The 20,091-nt window shown below is 44.1% G+C and overlaps 1 protein-coding gene across 1 annotated transcript in view; it reads left to right on the top strand.

Moving 5' to 3' along the window:
- LOC111965815 (alpha-1,3-mannosyl-glycoprotein 4-beta-N-acetylglucosaminyltransferase B-like) overlaps nucleotides 1-19,603 on the top strand; it is a 191,489-nt gene extending 171,886 nt beyond the window's left edge. Inside the window, 7 exon segments of the mRNA XM_023990142.1 lie at nucleotides 6,675-6,805; nucleotides 7,113-7,220; nucleotides 8,460-8,653; nucleotides 12,336-12,414; nucleotides 14,853-14,940; nucleotides 17,091-17,203; nucleotides 17,428-19,603. Coding sequence (XP_023845910.1) covers nucleotides 6,675-6,805; nucleotides 7,113-7,220; nucleotides 8,460-8,653; nucleotides 12,336-12,414; nucleotides 14,853-14,940; nucleotides 17,091-17,203; nucleotides 17,428-17,451 — 737 coding nt within the window. The 3' untranslated portion in view covers nucleotides 17,452-19,603.
- Nucleotides 19,604-20,091: the final 488 nt, after the last annotated feature.

The raw sequence follows: 20,091 nt of genomic DNA, 5'->3' as shown, positions 1-20,091 counted from the left end.
TAGGGACTAGGGAGAAGGATGGATAGGGAGCAGGATGGATAGAGACTAGGGAGCAGGATGGGTAGGGACTAGGTGTAGGATGTATAGGAGCTAAGGTGTAGGATGTATAGGGACTAAGGGGTAGGATGTATAGGGACTAGGGAGCAGAATGTATCAGGACTAAGGGGTAGAATGTATAGGGACTAAGGGGTAGGATGTATATGGACTAAGGGGTGGGCTGTATAGGGTCTAAGGGGTAGGCTGTATAGGGAGTAGGATATATAGGGACTAGGGAGTAGGATGGGTAGGGACTAGGGAGTAGGATGTATAGAGTCTAAGCAGTAGGATGTATAGGGACTAAGGAGTAGGATGTATAGGGACTAAGGGGTAGGATGTATATGGACTAAAGGGTAGGATGTATAGTGTCTAGGGAGTAGGATGGATAGGGACTAGGGAGTAGGATGTATAGGGACTAAGGCTTATGATGTATAGGGACTAGGGGGTAGGATGGATAGGGACTAAGGAGTAGGATTTATAGAGACTAGGGGAATTGGGAGTAAAATGTATATGGACTATGGAGTAGTATGCATAGTGTCTAGGGAGCAGGATGGATAGTGACTAGGGAGCAGGATCGATAGTGACTAGGGAGCAAGATGGATAGGGACTAGGGAGCAAGATGGATAGGGACTTGGGAGTAGGATGTATAGGGACTAGGGGGTAGGCTGTATAGGGACTATGGAGTAGGATATATAGGGACTAGGGGGTAGGATATATAGGGACTAAGGAGTAGGCGCTGATCTAAGGTCAGTCAAATTGCTCCCCCTAATGGTTAAGGGTAGATTAGGAGAGTGCAAGCTGATCTGAGATCTGTGCCCACAGGCAACTTCTACCTGTTGGGGAATAGTTTATTGGAAGCCAATTGACTAATAAAATGATCGATGTCTCTGGAATATGTTGCTACTGGACTAAACGTTGTCTCCGAGGCCTATCTTCAATGGGGGGTGTTACAAATGCACGGAGGCTTGTTGTGCAATTAAACGTCTTTACTTCAGATCAACATGTTAACAACTCGTACAAACCTCACTCATCCAATCCTCACACCTCTGTACACGCACAACGTGCCTGATACTTTCTTAAAGCAACAGTATTCAATTCTCACGACACCATATTACTGAACACAACGGGGGGGTTAACAAAGCTCAGATTGCCATTCACTTTCAATTGAGTAGAAATTGTAGACTGACATTGCTTGGCGTGGGCCTTCTCCTATTCCACTTATCAAACATAAAGCGAAGGCGTGTCAAATAAGCTTCTGACGGATGCCATATCCGTTGCTGTTACTTGCTGTGCTTAGCTAAGCGTGTAAAGTCTGCCTGTCAGTTTAGTCTGTAGATTCGTAACCGGGCTTCCTGTGGAGGAAATTGAGGTGAGGCGTCTCTTTCTCTTTCCCCCTCTTTCTGTCATTCTCTCGCTCTCCTTCCCATCTCTCTCTCTCCCTGTCTCCCCCGCATCTCTCTCTCTCATTATCTCCTCTCTCTTTTTCTCCCCCTCTTTCTCTTTCTTTCTCTCTATCCCCCTCTCCACTCACATTTAATTGGAGCGCATGGTCCTCACGGGTAGCCCGGGACAGCGGGCCCAGTTCGACAACCGTGACTGAATGCCGGTCTGAGGCACACTCGCCCCAGAGTTTTGATAAGCCGACAGGCTCGCTTCTCCCGACCGTCACAACGAGCAGCTCGCTGAATCATGGCCGCCGGGCTGTCAACACCATTGGTCATGGAAAAGACACCAACCTCAGTTCTCCATTCCTCTTTTTCTGTCTGAGAATATGAGAGAGGGAGTAGGGAAGGGAATAGACTGATTTGAAATCTCATGTCAAGATTTAGGCTTACCGAGTTCAAGGTCGTCAGCTTTTAGAGATTTTAAACATAAGAGGTAGTTGAAAGGAGGAATAGCTAGAGGGTTGAGTAATGATACTCTTACCTTTTTGCTTCTTATTCCCTAAAGATGGAGAAATTAATTTCGACAAGAAGGTTTGCCTGGTTTGTGCACATGTATCCAATCTCCTATACTCATCATGCGTCATTACCCGGTCATAGAGCGACACAGCCTCTGTTTTAGGCTTAGTGCAGTCAGTGTTTGACTGCCTCAAAACACAATTACATAAGATAATTAGCCGTCACTGTGACGATAATGATCCAAGACACACCATAACAATATTCCCCTCACAGGATAAGCCATGCAGCGCTAAATACATCATTCCGGCTAGGCGACAGGAGGATTTGTGAGCAGTAATCTGATGGGTTGTGCTCCGATGGGGCTCTCTCAGGTGTTTTTAGGAGCCCTAGCTAGTGGTTAGCGACTGCTCCCCTCTCTCCCCTCTGCTGTCATTAGCATTCCGCAGCTAACCAGCGTGACAGGGCTAGCAGCCGGCACAATCAGGGAGAATCAGGTGGCAGCCATCTGCGTGTATGGCTGTGCATACGAGTGCAAGGAAAGAGTGGATTGTTAGAGAGAGAGAGGTGTTGATTCATGGATGCAGTCACATTAGACCTCGAATTGAAGCCAACATTGTAGAAAATGGAAAGATGACAGATAGTTAAATGGCTCTCCATAAAATACAGATGGAAATGGAATGTTATGCTTTTAACATTTAACCTGAGCATTTTCTTATAAGACCGCACTCAAAGGCTGTTTTGTATAACTCAGCACTGAAGTTATGGTGTGTGGCTGCCTATAGAGGTTATCTCCAGGTGTGTGGCTGCCTATAGAGGTTATCCCCAGGTGTGTGGCTGCCTATAGAGGTTATCCCCAGGTGTGTGGCTGCCTATAGAGGTTATCCCCAGGTGTGTGGCTGCCTATAGAGGTTTATCCCCAGTTTGGCTGCCTATTGAGGTTATCCCCAGTGTGTGGTGCCTATAGAGGTTATCCCAGGTGTGTGGCTCCTATAGAGGTTATCCCCAGGTGTGTGGCTGCCTATAGAGGTTATCCCCAGGTGTGTGGCTGCCTATAGAAGTTATCCCCAGGTGTGTGTGGCTGCCTATAGAGGTTATCCCAGGTGTGTGGCTGCCTATAGAGATTATCCCCAGGTGTGTGGCTCCTATTATAGAGGTTATCTCCAGGTTGTGTGGCTGCCTATTAGAGGTATCTCCAGGTGTGTGGCTGCCTATAGAGGTTATCTCCAGGTGTGTGGCTGCCTATAGAGGTTATCTCCAGGTGTGTGGCTGCCTATAGAGATTATCTACAGGTGTGTACATGTTGACCTTTTAATGCCTTCGTCACTTAGCTTATATTATTCCCCTAGATAACATAGGTCAGTGTGATGAAATTCTTAAATTGGTAAGCTGCCCTGTTCTGAGAACAGTCAGTAGAGTCAGTCTAAGTGAGTCACTGGGTCATACTGGGTCTCAGATCCGGGGTTCAGTGAGCCTACTGATTCTGTGAGTCAGTGACTCACTGAGACTGACTCTACTGCCTGATGTAGTGACTGACTCAGGAGGTCACACACCTGCCTGATGAAAGCAGAATTCCACATCAGAGACAGCACACAATCACAGAACAACCCTCGCTATTATGCACATACCCACGAACACACACACATGCGGGCACACTTTCATTCTGTATTCCTTCTATATCTCATTCACTCACTCTCACCCCCTTCCACTAACTCGCACACACACACCTTCCTTCCAGCATCCCACCTCCCCTCTCTCTCAATCAATCAATCAAATGTATTTATAATGCCCTTTTTACATCAGCCGATGTCACAAAGTGCTGTACAGAAACCCAGCCTAAAACCCCAAACAGCAAGCAATGCAGATGAGGAAGCACAGTGGCTAGGAAAAACTCCCTAGAAAGGCCAGAACCGAGGAAGAAACCTAGAGAGGAACCAGGCTCTGAGGGGTGACCAGTCCTCTTCTGGCTGTGCCGGGTGGAGATTATAACAGTACATAGCCAAGATGTTCAAACGTTCATAGATGACCAGCAGGGTCAAATAATAATAATCAGAGTGGTTTTAGAGGGTGCAACAGGTCAGCACCTCAGGAGTAAATGTCAGTTGGCTTTTCATAGCCGATCATTCAGAGTTAGAGACAGTAGGTGCAGTAGAGAGAGAGGGTCGAAAACAGCAGGTCCGGGACAAGGTAGCACGTCTGGTGAACAGGTCAGGGTTCCATAGCCGCAGGCAGAACAGTTGAAACTGGAGCAGCAGCACGACCAGTTGGACTGGGGACAGCAAGGAGTCATCAGGCCAGGTAGTCCTGAGGCATGGTTCTAGGGCTCCGGTCCTCAAAGAGAAGAGAAAGAGAAAGAGAGAGAGAGAGAATTAAAGGAAGCATACTTAAATTCACACAGGACACCGGATAACACAGGAGAAATACTACAGATATAACAGACTGACCCTAGCCCCCCGACACAAACTACTGCAGCATAATTATTGGAGGCTGAGACAGGAGGGGTTGGGAGACACTGTGTCCCCGTCTGACTATACCACAGGACAGGGCCAACCAGGCAGGATATAACCTCACCCACTTTGCCAAAGCACAGCCCCCACACCACTAGAGGGATATCTTCAACCACCAACTCAACCACCATCTCACTACCCTGAGACGAGGCCGAGTATAACCCACGAAGATCTCCCACACGGCACGAACCCGAGGGGGGCGCCAACCCGGACAGGAAGATCACGTCAGAGACTCAACCCACTCAAGTGACGCACCCCTCCTAGGGACGGCATGGAAGAGCACCAGTAAGCCAGTGACACAGCCCCTGTAATAGGGTTAGAGGCAGAGAATCCCAGTGGAGAGAGGGGAACCGGCCAGGCAGAGACAGCAAGGGTGGTTTGTCGCTCCAGTGCCTTTCCGTTCACCTTCACACCCCTGGGCCAGACTACACTCAATCATAGGACCTACTGAAGAGATGAGTCTCTCTCACCCTTCCACACCCACACATTCCTTCCAGCATCCACCTCCCCAATCCCTCCCTGTCAGCAGGCCTGTAATGAATGTTAGGCATCTCTCTCTCCCTTCCCCAACGTCCCACTTTCCCTCACTCTGTCTGTCTCCCTCTCTACCTATCTTACAGTCCATCTCTCCACTCCTACACTCCCCCTTCCCCATCAGGTTCTATAATGACTGTTAGCTGAACTCCTCTCACTTGACCACCTGACCTTTCACCCTCTCTGTTTCTACCCATCTCTCGCACCATCCTCCCCTTTCTGTCTCTCTCTCCTCCCTTCCTTCCATCCCTCTTTCCCTCAACCTCTCTGTGGGATTCTAATGAGTTGTAACTCCTTCCCTTACACAAGCGCTTTACCCCCTCTCTCGCTCTCTCCTCTCTCTCCTATCCTCTCTCTCTTGCTCTCTCTCTCTCTATCTCTCGCTGTTTCTCTCTCTCTCTCGCTCTCTCTGTCTCTCTCTCTCTCATAAACCCATGTTGCTGTGGCATCGTAAACCTTGCAATAACAAAGGCCCTAGCCCTGGAGTGTGGAGACAGAAAGAGAAGACTGTAACCATGTTGTTCTTCTCTTCTCACTCCCTTGTTCCTCTCCTCCACTTGACAGGAACAGGCTGCTCCGCTCTCATCGCTTTTTCATCAAGCCCACAGATCAACCAAGGAGAGAGAGTTGACCTCGGTAGAGATGGTGTAATGGGAGGGAGGGAGGGAGGGAGGGAGGGAGGACTGAAGGAAGGAAGGAGGGAGGGTGGAAGAGATAGGGAGGGAGGGTGAATGCTACAGCTCAACCAAGGAAAGAGTGTTGACCTCAGTAGAGATGGTGTAACCAGAGAGAAAGGAATGGAGGAGAGGAGCGAGAAGAGAGAAGTGGTTTCATGTACAGAGGGGTAGGGAGGTATAAAGAGAGACTGGGGGAGAGGCATGTGGAGAGGAGAGGAGAATACTTTTTTAATTCAGAGTGTGCACAGGTGGGTGGCTGAGTGCATGTGTATTTTGTTGGATTATGTTTCATATGAGGACAAACAAGATCATACAGCCTGTTCTTACACTCTAACGAAAATGAGGTATTTCTGTTCTTGTAATTGGCTGAACTGAATCCTCTGTCTTTGTAATGACTATAATAGCTGGAAAACATTATAGTGGAAAGAGCTTCAAAGCATTACAATTAAACACCTGTAAAATAATTGAATTCCTTTAAACAACATACTGCAAACAACCTCGTTTTAACCAGAAATGATTTCCTCTTCTAACCCACTTGGTGACTTTATGAAATTGTATCTAATGCATTAATCAGTATTAATCTGACAATTAAATTACATTAGATTAAATTCAGCGCTCAAGGGTCCGTGTGCAATTCTGTTTCATTCTGATTTAATTTCAGAGCACATTGGCTAAGTTTAGCCTCCGTTCTAGGTCCTTGTTGCACTCTACTTTCTACTTTTCACCAATTCCAAATGGCCCCCCTTCTAATACATCTGAAAGGATAGAATTGTCCAACTAGCAGAGGGCAATGTAGTTATAACCATATTTCAAAAACCTGTCCAATCCCTGCTGACCTTTCAGATTTTCACAAAGGGCCTTGGGATAGGAGCTAAGGGACACTTTACAATTGGGAAGTAGTGTTTCATAGGCTCAAGATATGATGAAACGTTTAGAAATGGACAAGGTACTAGCTGAACAACCTTTGGTGCTATTTGATGATGTCACGCATTGTAACTAAGTTGTATATCGTCTCTTCTCAGGTAAGATGTTCAAGTCCGTGGACCTGTCGCTGATCGTTGAGTTTATGCTAATGTTCTACAAGGACAAGCCAATTGATTGGTTGCTGGACCACATCATGTGGGTTAAGGTGTGCAACCCGGAGAAGGACGCGGTAAGTTCAACCTCCCCCATGGTAAACCTAGGCCCAGTTGGAAGTAAACCTTTCCTTATATGTTGTGGTAACCACTGTCCTGATACAAGCTGTCGTTCAGACCCAGTCATGTTAGATCAGTGATTACTTCAAGGGAGAGAGAAAATAAAGATATGTTACAGAGTATCCAAGCAGGGAGTTACATGTAAATACTATGACTTTCCAAACTGGTCTCAGTCTCAGAAAATGGTGCAACTCCCACACACTCATACTCTCTTTCTCTCTCCCTCCTCCTCTTTCCCACCTCTCCCCTGCCTGTCACACACAGAAACACTGCGACAGGCAGAAGGCCAACCTGAGAATTCGCTTCAAGCCCTCTCTCTTCCAGCATGTGGGCACCCACTCTTCCCTGGCCGGAAAGATCCAGAAACTCAAGGTATGGAGGTGTGTGTGTGTGTGTGTGCTCGTGTGTGTGTGTGTGTGTGTGTGTGTGTGTGTGTGTGTGTGTGTGTGTGGTGTGTGTGTGTGTGTGTGTGTGTGTGGTGGTGTGTGTGTGTGTTGTGTGTGGTATGTGTGTGTCAGCCACACCTACACACAACACTATACACACACACACACACACACACACACACACACACACACACAAACACACGAGGCTTACTAGCTTCCACTCACTGTGCATGTGTCATATTATCTACTTAAGTCTGTGTATGTTCAAATATTAGTTTTCAAGTCTCTGAGCCCTGCAGTACTGGAATACATTTCAAGTCACCTTACAGACTCCAGCTGTAAAGACTTTGTTTAATGTCTCTGATTACTATGTTAAGAGCAATGGATATCAGCCTGAATACAGCTACTGTAGTCTAACCCAGGGTTTTCCAAACTCAGTGCTGGGTGCATGTTTTAGTTTTTGCCCTAGTACTACACAGCTGATTTAAATATCCAACTCAACTTTAAATATCCCCAGGACCGAGTTTGGGAAAACCTGGTCTAACCCAATCAATTCACTATTGATCCGCTCGTCCTGGACACAGGCTTTCTCAATTCAGAGATTCTTTACCAAGCAGGCCAGCTCACCACTCTCTCTCTATACATTAATGCTTACATGTATTTAGCAAATACTCTCATTTGATGAAGAGTATTTTATTTATTATATTGCATTGCTTATTTGAATAGGGATAGGTACAATTAGAACTATGACACATTCAGCTAGAGTGGGATGAATTGGATGCACTATCACCATCATCATTATCGTAGGAATTTGAATTACAGTTGCAAAGGCCTATAAGCAAGCTGAAAATGTTTTACAATGTTACAAGTCATCTCTCAGAGATTTGTTGTGACATTATCTGGTGTTAGAAATATACTATTCTCTTTTATCATGAAATTGCACATTCTCCATGTGGAATTTCATCATTTTGGCCAACAGTAATGTAGTTACTCTCAACCCCAAAGCCACTTGGAGGAGAGATGAGAGAGTATGACTCACATTCATTTTCAAGTAAATCATGTAAATTGAATAGTTAAAGGATTTAAATGAACATTTAAGTCAGACTTCCAGATCTCAATTCAGAATTCATCCCTGTCTTTAGAACTGCACCCTCAAAGTCAATCTAGAAACCCCTTCATGTCTTCTCCCTAAACCCCCCTCTTTGGGTCTAATTATTCATTCCAGGACAAGGACTTTGGCAAGCAGACCCTGCACAAGGGCCACGCCAACCCGCTGGCGGAGGTGACCACCAGCCTGAAGACGTACCAGCACTTCACCCTGGAGAAGGCCTACCTGGGAGAGGACTTCTTCTGGGCCTTCACCCCTGTGGCTGGGGACTTCATCCGCATCCGCTTCTTCACGCCCGTCCGCATCGAAAGGTGTGTGTGTGTGCTCACATGCTTGGATACACACACATACAGTTGAAGTTGGAAGTTTACGTACACCTTAGCCAAATATATTTAAACTCAGTTTTTCACAATTCAGTTCTGCCCACAAATTTTCTATAGGATTGAGGTCAGGGCTTTGTGATGGCCACTCCAATACCTTGACTTTGTTGTCCTTAAGCCATTTTTCCACAACTTTGGAAGTATGCTTGTGGTCATTGTCCATTTGGAAGACCCATTTGCGACCAAGCTTTAACTTCCTGACTGATGTCTTGAGATGTTGCTTCAATATATCCACATAATTTTCCTCCCTCATGATGCCATCTATTTTGTGATGTGCACCAGTCCCTCTTGCAGCAAAGCACTCCCACAACATGATGCTGCCACCCCCGTGCTTCACGGTTGGGATGGTGTTCTTCGGCTTGCAAGACTCCACCTTTTTCCTCCAAACATAACGATGGTCATTATGGCCAAACAGTTATATTTTTGTTTCATCAGACCAGAGGACATTTCTCCAAAGAGTACGATCTTTGTCCCCATGTGCAGTTGCAAACCGTAGTCCGGCTTTTTTATGGCGGTTTTGGAGCAGTGGCTTATTCCTTGCTGAGCAGCTTTTCAGGTTATGGTGATATAGGACTCGTTTTACTGTAGATATAGATACTTTTGTACCTGTTTCCTCCAGCATCTTCACAAGGTCCTTTGCTGTTGTTCTGGGATTGATTTGCACTTTTCGCACCAAAGTACATTCATCTCTAGAAGACAGAACACGTCTCCTCCCTGAGCGGTATGACGGCTGCRTGGTCCCATGGTGTTTATACTTGCGTACTATTGTTTGTACAGATGAACGTGGTACCTCCAGGCGTTTGGAAATTGCTCCCAAGGCTGAACCAGAATTGTGGAGGTCTACAATTCTTTTTCTGATGTCTTGGCTGATTTCTTTAGATTTTCCCATGATGTCAAGCAAAGAGGCACTGAGTTTGAAGGTAGGCCTTGAACTACATCCAAAGGTACACTTCCAATTGACTCAAATAATGTCAATTAGCCTATCAGAATCTTCTAAAGCCATGACATCATTTTATGGAATTTTCCAAGCTGTTTAAAGGCACAGTCAAATTAGTGTATGTAAACTTCTGACTCATTGGAATTGTGATACAGTGAATTATAAGTGAAATAATCTGTCTGTAAACAGTTGTTGAAAAAATTAAGTAGATGTCCTAACCGACTTTCCAATAAATTTGTGGAGTGGTTGAAAGCCAAGTTTTAATGACTCCAACCTAAGTGTATGTAAACTTCCGACTTAAACTGTACATGGCATGCTTGAATACACAAATATACATGGACCCACACACATGCACAAACACACATACACTGTGCTAGTGGACAAAGACGATCTCCACACAGATCTCCACACATGTCCCAGACTGTCGCTCTCGCACAGGTGACGCTGTGTCTCTGTGGTTACCACTGTCTTCTAATGGTGACGCTGTGGCTCTGTGGTCACCAGTGTCTTCTAATGGTGACGCTGTGGCTCTGTGGTCACCAGGTCCTTCTAATGGTGACGCTGTGTCTCTGTGGTCACCACTGTCTTCTAATGGTGACGCTGTTCTCCTGTGGTCACCACTGTCTTCTAATGGTGACGCGTGGCTCTGTGGTCACCACTGTCTTCTAATGGTGACGCTGTGGCTCTGTGGTCACCACTGTCTTCTAATGGTGACGTGTGCTCCTGTGTGTCACCACTGTCTTCTAATGGTGACGCTGTGGCTCTGTGGTCACCACTGTCTTCTAATGGTGACGATGTGGCTCTGTGGTCACCACTGTCTTCTAGTGGTGATGCTGTGGTCTCTGTGGTCACCACTGTTTCTAATGGTGAGCTGTGTCTCTGTGGTCACCACTGTCTTCTAATGGTGACGCTGTGGCTCTGTGGTCACCAGTGTCTTCTAATGGTGACGCTGTGTCTCTGTGGTCACCACTGTCTTCTAATGGTGACGCTGTGGCTCTGTGGTCACCACTGTCTTCTAATGGTGACACTGTAGCTCTGTGTTCACCACTGTCTTTCTAATGGTGACGCTGTGGCTCTGTGGTCACCACTGTCTTCTAATGGTGACGATGTGGCTCTGTGGTCACCACTGTCTTCTAGTAGTGATGCTGTGTCTCTGTGGTCACCACTGTCTTCTAATGGTGACCATTGTGACTCTGTGGTCACCAGTGTCTTCTAATGGTGACGCCGTGGCTCTGTGGTCACCAGTGTCTTCTAATGGTGACGCTGTGGCTCTGTGGTCACCAGTGTCTTCTAATGGTGATGCTGTGGCTCTGTGGTCACCAGTGTCGCCTCAGTTGCTCTTTTGGGGGGTGTGGTCCAGACTGCTGTTAGGTACTTGGTGGGATATGCATTTGTACAAAGCAAAATGTAGAGGGAGTTTGAACTGGCTGGCTGGCTGGCTGGCTGGCTGGCTGGCTGGATGGCTGGCTGGCTGGCTGACTGATGATGATGATGATCATAAGAGCCTGAGCAATGGAGCAAACGGACCAGCTGTATCCCCACGTTCAAAATAGGGGTGCACCCCCTATTTTTTTTTTCTCCAATGATCCATTGGGTAATTTATCATGTTCAATGATTAGTAGTGTTTTGAGCTAGTATATATTAAAATAGATATGGCCATTTTATATATGATATAATAATGAATTGCTTTTAGAACCCTGTCCCCCGTCGCCTCAAGATGAATGGTTTTGACCACTGGACAGTTTTGCTTCACTCACACGCGCCACTGTGTTGGTTCAGTGCAGTTAGAAAGCACTAGTTGCACCTCTGGTGTATAAAATGAAAAGGCACCTGCAAAAGAAAATTGTTAATCTATTTTGTTGTGCTGTTGTTACATTTATATCTTTGTTTCATGTCTGATGGTGTTGATTCAATGGTGTTGTTCCATATCTTTTGAGCTGCGTGCACCACGAGCAAATTCATTGTATCGTTTCACTTTGCCTGTTAGAACCATGATGAGCACGGGCATGCTTGATTAGGCTTCGCTGTATCATAGACTCTGACTCTGAGTAGCCTTCCATCAGTCTACCAAAGGTTGCACCTTAGCAGAAAACTTCAAGTCCGGTAGCTCGAGGCCTGTCAATGAGTAGCTTGCAATTGAGAAATAATCAGTAGGCCTAATATATTATGATTCAATCTGTGAAATAACCCCCGCCCCCATTCTGCATTTTGTCATATTTATTTTCCCAACAAGTCAAATAGTTAAAATGTTTTGATTCAGTTACAAAAGTAAAATTTCTGGGTGAGCCCATATGCAAGCACATCGTGGACGCTTTGCGGTTACATATGGAGCCAAGCTGTGTCTTTATGTGCCTATGTGCCAAATGAAAAAGCACAGGATAATTTGTATTTCGATAAAACAAACAGCTCTGCTTGGCTTGGTAAGTAATATTCACCAAATAAGCCATTTCTAGTCTTTGCATCAAATATGTATGCTGCTGAGACAAGTTAATTTGAAACATTTTCATGGCACCAAAAAAAAGTCCATGTCTGAAGAAAAGTGGGCACCCATAATGATGATGATGATGATGATCGTGGTGGATCAAGGTGTGTTGAATATCAAATTGACATCTCCCCATTTGTTATTCTCTATCTATCTCTCTCTATCTATCTATCGATCTATCTCTATCTTTCAAGGTATTTCTTCCGTAGCGGGAACATTGAGCACCCAGGGGACAAGCTGTTCAACACCACTGTGGAGGTGCTGCCTTTTGACGTGAGTCTCACCGCTATTTACCCGATTCAATCCCAGCACATTATTACCATTACATAACCTTTACCATATATTATCTTGCCATATGAGGCTCGCCACTATAAGCCTGATTCATCCTGTCCCAGACGAGAGAGCCCATTTTCTATGCCAGGCTAAATCGTGCCTCCTTGTTATGTATCCAAATAAATTTCACTAGTCAACTCGGGGCTCTATGCGTATTCTGGAAAATAATGCAACTCCGTGGAAAGTCCGCTGACGCGTCGTGGAACACACCTTCCATATTGTTCAATATCCCTTACATATACTGAGTATACCAAACACTAGGAACACCCCCTTTGCCCTCAGAACAGCCTCTATTTGTCAGGCTATGGACTCTACAAGGTGTCGAAAGCATTCTACAGGGATGTATTGTTACATACAGGGTCTCAAGATCATATACTTTCAGAAGATCTCTATTATTTTGTGTTGTTTCTATTGAGAAACAGCCCATTTCCTGGGAAGCCACACTGGATACATCACTCTTCCTCAAGTGGAAAGATATAATTCTCTCAAGTGGAAAGACATATGAAGTCAGCTTCCATCTGGTTGACATAGGAGCACATAAGCCACGTTTAAGGGCGAGCACCCACAGTGTTTAAGCCCTAGAGGACACAGAGAAGAGATGAGAAATGACTCAAGACAGAGTGAGGTTCTCTCTCAAAAAAAGAGAGTACAAGAGAGATATTGTGGAGAAAGAAACAGAGAAAAAGAGGACTCCCGGGCGGTGGTAATCAAATCAGTCTCCCGCCGGCCACGGTTTGAGAGCTTTCACCCGGCAGGGTGGCTAGGCGAGGCGGGGATTTCAGATTAGGTTCCGCAAACTGACGCTCGCCGCGACAGATTAATAGCTGGATTTTTTTCCCCCCTCTCTCTCCTCCCTCTCTGTCTATCTCTATTTTATTATTTATTCTCCCTCCTTCACTCATTCAATCTCTCCCTACACCTGACTGTCATTGAGACCCTGTAATGCTGCAAGAGGGTGGAGGTGTTTCTGTTTTTGTTGTTGTTGTTGTTCCTCCTATAGGAAGAATATGAGTAGAAGTGTTAATGATGAGTAGAAGTGTTACATGTCTTTAGAGTCATAACAAGTTATTCTGGTCTTAGAATGGAGAAGAAAGGATTGAGGAAAGAAAGGTAAGGAAAGACAGAGAGAATAAAGACGAGGAAAGATAAGAAGAAAACAAGAAGATGATGGAGAGGGAGGGAGAGAGAGAGAGACGCTGTCAGGTGCAGTTAAACGGCGGGAGGAGGGAAATGTCATATTTTTACAGTGTAGCGTACAAATGTACAGTAGGATCTTAATTTGATCCCTGTTGTGTTACTGAGAGTACAGATGAGCTTTGTGACTTACATAAATTCACTGAAAACCCACACTAACACACGGTTATATTAACAGTATTGCACTTTTATGGAGCCTACTTTATGTAGCAAATAGCCTAACCACCGATCAAGCAACATTATGTACTAAACGTTCAAATCCTGTTGCTGCAGGATTATTTTGCTGTGACAATATAGGTCAAATTAAGATCCTACATCTGTAATCACTTGTGTGATTGGGCATACATTGATTTCTATTTAGAGGACCAACAGAAAGGGAAAATCCTGCCACAAAAGGTCAGCTTGTTTTCCCTCACTCCGTCCTCGTGTCCTTTCTCGATTCATTGCTTTAGATAAGCGAGTCAAACAGATATTTCTCCAACAGTATCAATTGCTATGACCCAGCAGCAACACTAAAGAGTCCCGCTGTATTAACTATGATGACCCATTGATATCTTTCTCGCTTTTATGTTGTAAGACAAGAGGTCAAAGTTAGGTTGATCTGAGTTCACGACTAGTGCCGTGAGGGGTGTGTGTGTGTGTGTGTGTGTGTGTGTGTGTGTGTGTGTGTGTGTGTGTGTGTGGTGTGTGTGTGTGTGTGTGTGTGGTGTGTGTGTGTGTGTGTGTGTGTGTGTGTGTGTGTGTGTGTGTGTGTGTGTGTGTGTGTGTGTGTGTGTGTGTGTGTGTGTGTGTGTGTGTGTGTGTGTGTGTGTGTGTGTGATTTACTAACTGAATTTGGAGATAAAGGAGGTCAGTACCAAGGAGTTTTGTTGTCAAAGCATTGGTTGATGATGTATACAGTAGATTTTAGCTTGATCTGAGTGCAGATCAAACAGGGTTTCTGCCTGCATTGATCTTGGTTGTGTGTGTGTGTGTGTGTGTGTGTGTGTGTGGTGTGTGTGTGTGTGTGTGTGTGTGTGTGTGTGGTGGTGTGTGTGTGTGTGTGTGTGTGTGTGTGTGTGTGTGTGTGTGTGTGTGTGTGTGTGTGTGTGTGTTGTGTGTTGTGTGTGTATTCGGCATGCGTGCAAGCGTATATGTGTTCCTGTGTTGTGTTCCTCACACACCTCTCTCTCTTTCTCCTACAGAATATCCAGTCAGAAAAAGAGGCCTTGAAAGAGGGGAGAGAGAAAACACCAAAATACCACAGAACAGAGGATGGCTTTATCAGAATAGGTGACTATTTTGCTTTCCGTAGCAAAATTTTTGTTACTGTACCCTCTAATGAAAATGACCCAGAATGAAATTAGTGCCGTGCTACCAAGGACATGTTTCAATAGGTGGTTGTTAGTACTGGGGATGTATTTATCAGAAGTGTTAAGAACTAGTACTGCAGAAAGAATCACCCAAAGCCAAACAAAGGACTCCACTGTCATAAAAATGATGTCATCTTTTTTAGAGATTCCAACACTGTACTCCCTGCCAAAATATCCCTCCAAAATTCTTTCCCTTTTGTTTTCATCCATCCATTCGTCAGTCCCCTTCATCTAACAAAACCTTGTGCCAGATTCTAACCGGTACTGGCAAACAGGAATAGTTCACATGGACTAAGACAGGCCTTGACAAATTACACACGCACAAACACACACACATACACTCATACACAGGCCCCTGACAAATCCATCTCACTCAATTACTGAGGGCTCCAACACATGATTAGCTGCTGCACCATCTAGGACTTTCACAGGAGGACGGGAAGAGTAGATAAGGACTACCTTCACAGTTTTTAGAGGACCTTAGGTGCTCTTTCTGAAATTGCGTGAAGTGCAAGACAAGTGTTGCACCGGTGCTCTTTAAAACGATAGCATGGTACTCATTGAAAATAATTGGATTTAATGACATTACAGTGTTTTATATCATATTGAAATAGGAGGATGGGTTAAATGTAGTTAACATAAGGTAGAAATACGGGTTTGAGCTCAATTCCATTACAATCGAATCGGTGGCAAAGTGTTAGATACACCATCGTTCCTTCCTTAATTAGAGATCTGAGGAGTGGATTTGTTATGCAATAGGGCAGAGACCTTGCTTTCATGTACACTATTATCTATCCACTGACATACAGATTGTTGATTAATTCAATGAAGGAAGGAAGGAAGGGAGTAGACAGCGAGTGAGGATGCGTGTTCTGAGTAGTCAAACACATCCCCAGGCCAGTGATTACTGTCTCCGTAACACAGAGACAGGCTTTCATCCCCTTGAAAGAGGTACTCCTTCTGACAGCATATAAATTACTACAAGCACTCCCGCTCATTCATAAATATTTCAAGGGGGAATCAATATCAATCTGGCATAGTAGTTCACGTTTGGACCAAATCAATTAATTGTGCGATATTGCTATCAAATGTTCACCAGGTTCTTCTCCCTCCAGCTCTACTTTCAGGCATAGTGTAACCTAAACCATAGAACTCACTCTATCACTGTGTAACAAGATTGATATGAGAGAGAATTCATTGTGTATTGTTAGCATTTCAGTAGTAGATCAACAAAGAAAGCATAGCAAGCTGAACGCATGTTATGGTCATATTTGATACCACCGCCTTGCCTTGAACCAATTGAAATGTCAACACAACATATCTTGTATCGAATGTGCTCTCTGTTAGAATTTAGGAGCCCATGCAGTATTTATTGAGGTACAAATGAAATACAATGCTTCATCATGACTACAGTGTTTATTGACAAAGTCAATAGACCCTTTTTCAGTACACGATGCACAGATGCATGCGACTCTTGGCTGCAGTAAGCAAGCCATCGCCATCTGTGCCCATTCAACATAGCTTAGATTTACATTTTTATTACTTCTAAATAAAATAACGTTTTGGGATTCTCGTACGCTTACAATTATGTTTTGATTCTTGCCTAAACAGTCGCTAAGATTCTGTTTGGTTGTGATCTCTGTATCCAAAATAACTATTTTGGATACAGCAGTTGTTTGCTAGAATGCTAATGCTCATTGATATACTGTAGCCTGTAGCAAAAGCTAGCCAAAGAGCCACTTTACTGGTTGAAGTTGAAGTGTTTTTTAAGTATAATGCAGCTGATTTGCGATGATGACACAAACATTATATTAAGCAGGACATTCATACGAACTTTAAAATCCAATTATAATCCAATTACAATCCATAAGCAACATGTAAATAGAGGCTTTTTGGGCCAGTTGCTGGCATTCTATAAGAATTCCCCCTTGTTCTGCCACCAGCTTGCACGCATCGCCCTCGTGCGACAATGTTTGTAAACACAGAAAGGGGTCTATAGATGTCCAGCCACAGTCTATTGGTTATGTTGGTCTGATATATCGATCCTCTCTCTCTCTCTCTGACCTCTAGGAGTGTTCCATAATGGGATCGCCGAGGGGGAGGTGGATCCCACATTCGGGCCCCTGGAAGCCCTTCGTCTCTCTGTGATCACAGACTGCCCCGTCTGGGTCATCCTGAGCGAGGTAAGCCGGCCCAGCCATCACCCGTTCACCACAGAGCCTTGGAAGCCTTGTCTTATAAAGAATCCCTTGTATTTTAGGCAACTTAAAGTGATAGTTCACTGAAAAAATCTAAGTTGGTCAGATGTTTTCAGGCTTCAAAGTGGTCTAATGTAAAGTAGAATATATACCTCAAACAGATAGATGTATACGATTTTGTCTCAAATGCTATTCCTCTTGCACTTCAGATATTCATCAAGAAAGCAGAGTGAATGTCAACACCCCGCAGCAATACCTCAGTCATCCGTTCGACCGTTCGACAGAGGAACGTAGCCTTTGAAAGCTATACTCATTCCCTGGCTTTTGGCAATTAGTTTCTCGAGCGTAGTCGGAGTGCGCCATCTGTTGGCGAGATCTTGCCATCGCAGGGTCCTTCTGAGACTGTCAACTCAAACCACGGTTGACAGACCGTGTGGGAAGATCTTCCCAGACACGCGTAATCGGAGAACGCGCCCTGCGTGGACGACACACAGCTGTATTTAGGAAACTGTATTTATGTGTACATAAAGGTTTATGTTTTAAATAACTGTAATTACACTGGTAATTGTCAAATAGCTCGCAAGATTGTTTAGCTCCTTTTGATGACATTATGACAATGAAATGTTGCTGCTTCGGAATCAAAGACTTGGCCTACAACGTCACCAAGATACAGGTATGTCTGAATTGTGCAACTTCAATAACTGATAATCATGTTTGACAAATGTTATTGGTTTTACCCAAATGTATTCCTAATAGGCAGAATCTACCGCACACTCATAGCTGATTTGTGAAGGTGCTGGAGGCAAAAGGCAAAACTGGAGAAACAGGAAATAGTCTCCGCACACAAAAATGTATTTAATTGTGGCTGAGCTTTCGGGCAGTCGATCAAATGTATTCATAAAATACCTATGTTTGTGGATATAGGCCTAATATGCATATTTATGTCACACAATCATATGAATGATCTCTATTATGTGTGTTGATATGTATTTACAGTGAGTGTCCACAAAAGTCAGTCAGAAAAGTAGCCTAGGCCTATACAGTGTAGAAGGAAATAGAACTTTAGCCAGAAAGTACACACATGTCTAATGTTTGAATAAAATATCTTTATATGGTCAATTCTAAAGCCAGAAGTCAATATAGGCACATTATGATTATGGTTCCAACATCTGTTTGAGATTTATTTCATGAACCATCTTCCCTAACATTGTTTTTTCCCCTTCTCCGCCTATCAATTTGCCTTAATGTGACATGAAGTTAACCAGGTTGTGGGGATAAATCAATGTAAGGCAAGGCCAGACACAAGCTACTCAATTGCATTAGCTAGGGAACTGGAAAAGACAGCGGCCTCAATAATACAGGAAACATTTCTGATTTACAGGAAGCATATCTGTTGGATTTTCTCTGTCCGCCACATATCAGATACACAAGGTTAGTTGTAATCCAAGGAGCCACATATCAGATACACACATGGAGTAATTGTCTGGACTAGTCGGATGTAAGAGAAATATGTAGCTCTAATCAATGCATGAAGAATCATCTTTACTTCTCAGTAGAATCTATGTTTCTCATAATGACCATGAAGAAGTCAAGGAAGGAGGTCTCATGAGAGAGTGAAACTCCAATATGACAACCCCTCTTGTTCCACATGTTCTGCACTACTACTATAATGAATTGATGGTGGAATTTATTAAAGTACTATAATTGTCCTGACACCAGACTTATACATCTTCCAAATAGGCTCTGTGACGGCAAGGGCCAAACTCAAGTTCTATGTATTACTAGATGCAAAGTATTTTGCAGTTAAAGGGACACATTCATTTGCTTTTGCATACTTGGATCCAAAAACCATTCCTTTATCAGAGCCCAACCGTAAAACCATTGAAAGCCCTTGATCGAAATCTAAAGAGTTGTCGGCACAGAACAGGAGTATGGGATTTCAGCCAATACAAGTGTACTGAAAGAGAAATTAAACTTGGGGACTTAAATCAGAAGTGAGGCCGCTTTTCTATCGAATACAGAATGCAACATTGATTCTGCTCAATGTTAACACAGTTCCTCAGCAACAACTGACCTAAACTTGTTTTCCATTTATTGGGGTGTGTACTCCAGTAAACAGGCTGTTTTAGGAGCCCCTTCGTTGCTATCGGTATGGCCACAATACAGTAGCAGGTGCGTGGGTGCATTAAGTCAATGTAGGGCTATGGATAGAAAAATCTGGACTGTACCCAATGAGCAAAGAAGGAGAAAGAGTTTTCTTTTCTTGTAAGGTGCACTGGAATGCTTTGCTATTATATGTTGTATTTTGTATCATTTAGATAAAATATATTTAATGATGTTATCTATCCATTCTGTGAATTGTAATAAAGACGGAATTTCAATTGACATGGGTTTGTTTTTGTTTCAAGTTATTTGCTCTGGTCAATTCAATGCAAATCTGAGTAATCTCGTGTGAATTAGTCTGCTTTTGTGAAAGGTAGGCTACGCTACTTTTCTGGTACCAAATCACATGTACATGGGTCACATTCCTTGCATATTTCATTAATGGACCATGTGACTGCAAAGTCCCATTGATATTTTGACACCATAGGCTTTGGTGCTCGGTAGGATGCAAGTGAGTAGGCCTATGTGTAGCTATGACATTGTACTAGATAGAATTGGAGTGCCCGTTTTCTGCAATGCAACTTTGAAAGGCAATGTACACATTCACTGTAAACGCTGCATAAACTATGTCGGCTCAATCGGAAATTACCTAAATAAATGTCCATTGCGCTATAACCGTTCCTTCCGCAGGTCGGATTGAATGCATCTCTAGGCCATAATGTTTTGTGATAATATTGTAGGGTAGGCTATTTGATATTTTCATTTAGCAG

This window comes from Salvelinus sp. IW2-2015, linkage group LG6.2 (assembly GCF_002910315.2).
Source record: "Salvelinus sp. IW2-2015 linkage group LG6.2, ASM291031v2, whole genome shotgun sequence".
NCBI classification, from domain to species: Eukaryota; Metazoa; Chordata; class Actinopteri; order Salmoniformes; family Salmonidae; genus Salvelinus; species Salvelinus sp. IW2-2015.
Note: the sequence above shows the minus strand (reverse complement) of the source record. Positions and strands in the feature narration are given on the sequence as shown.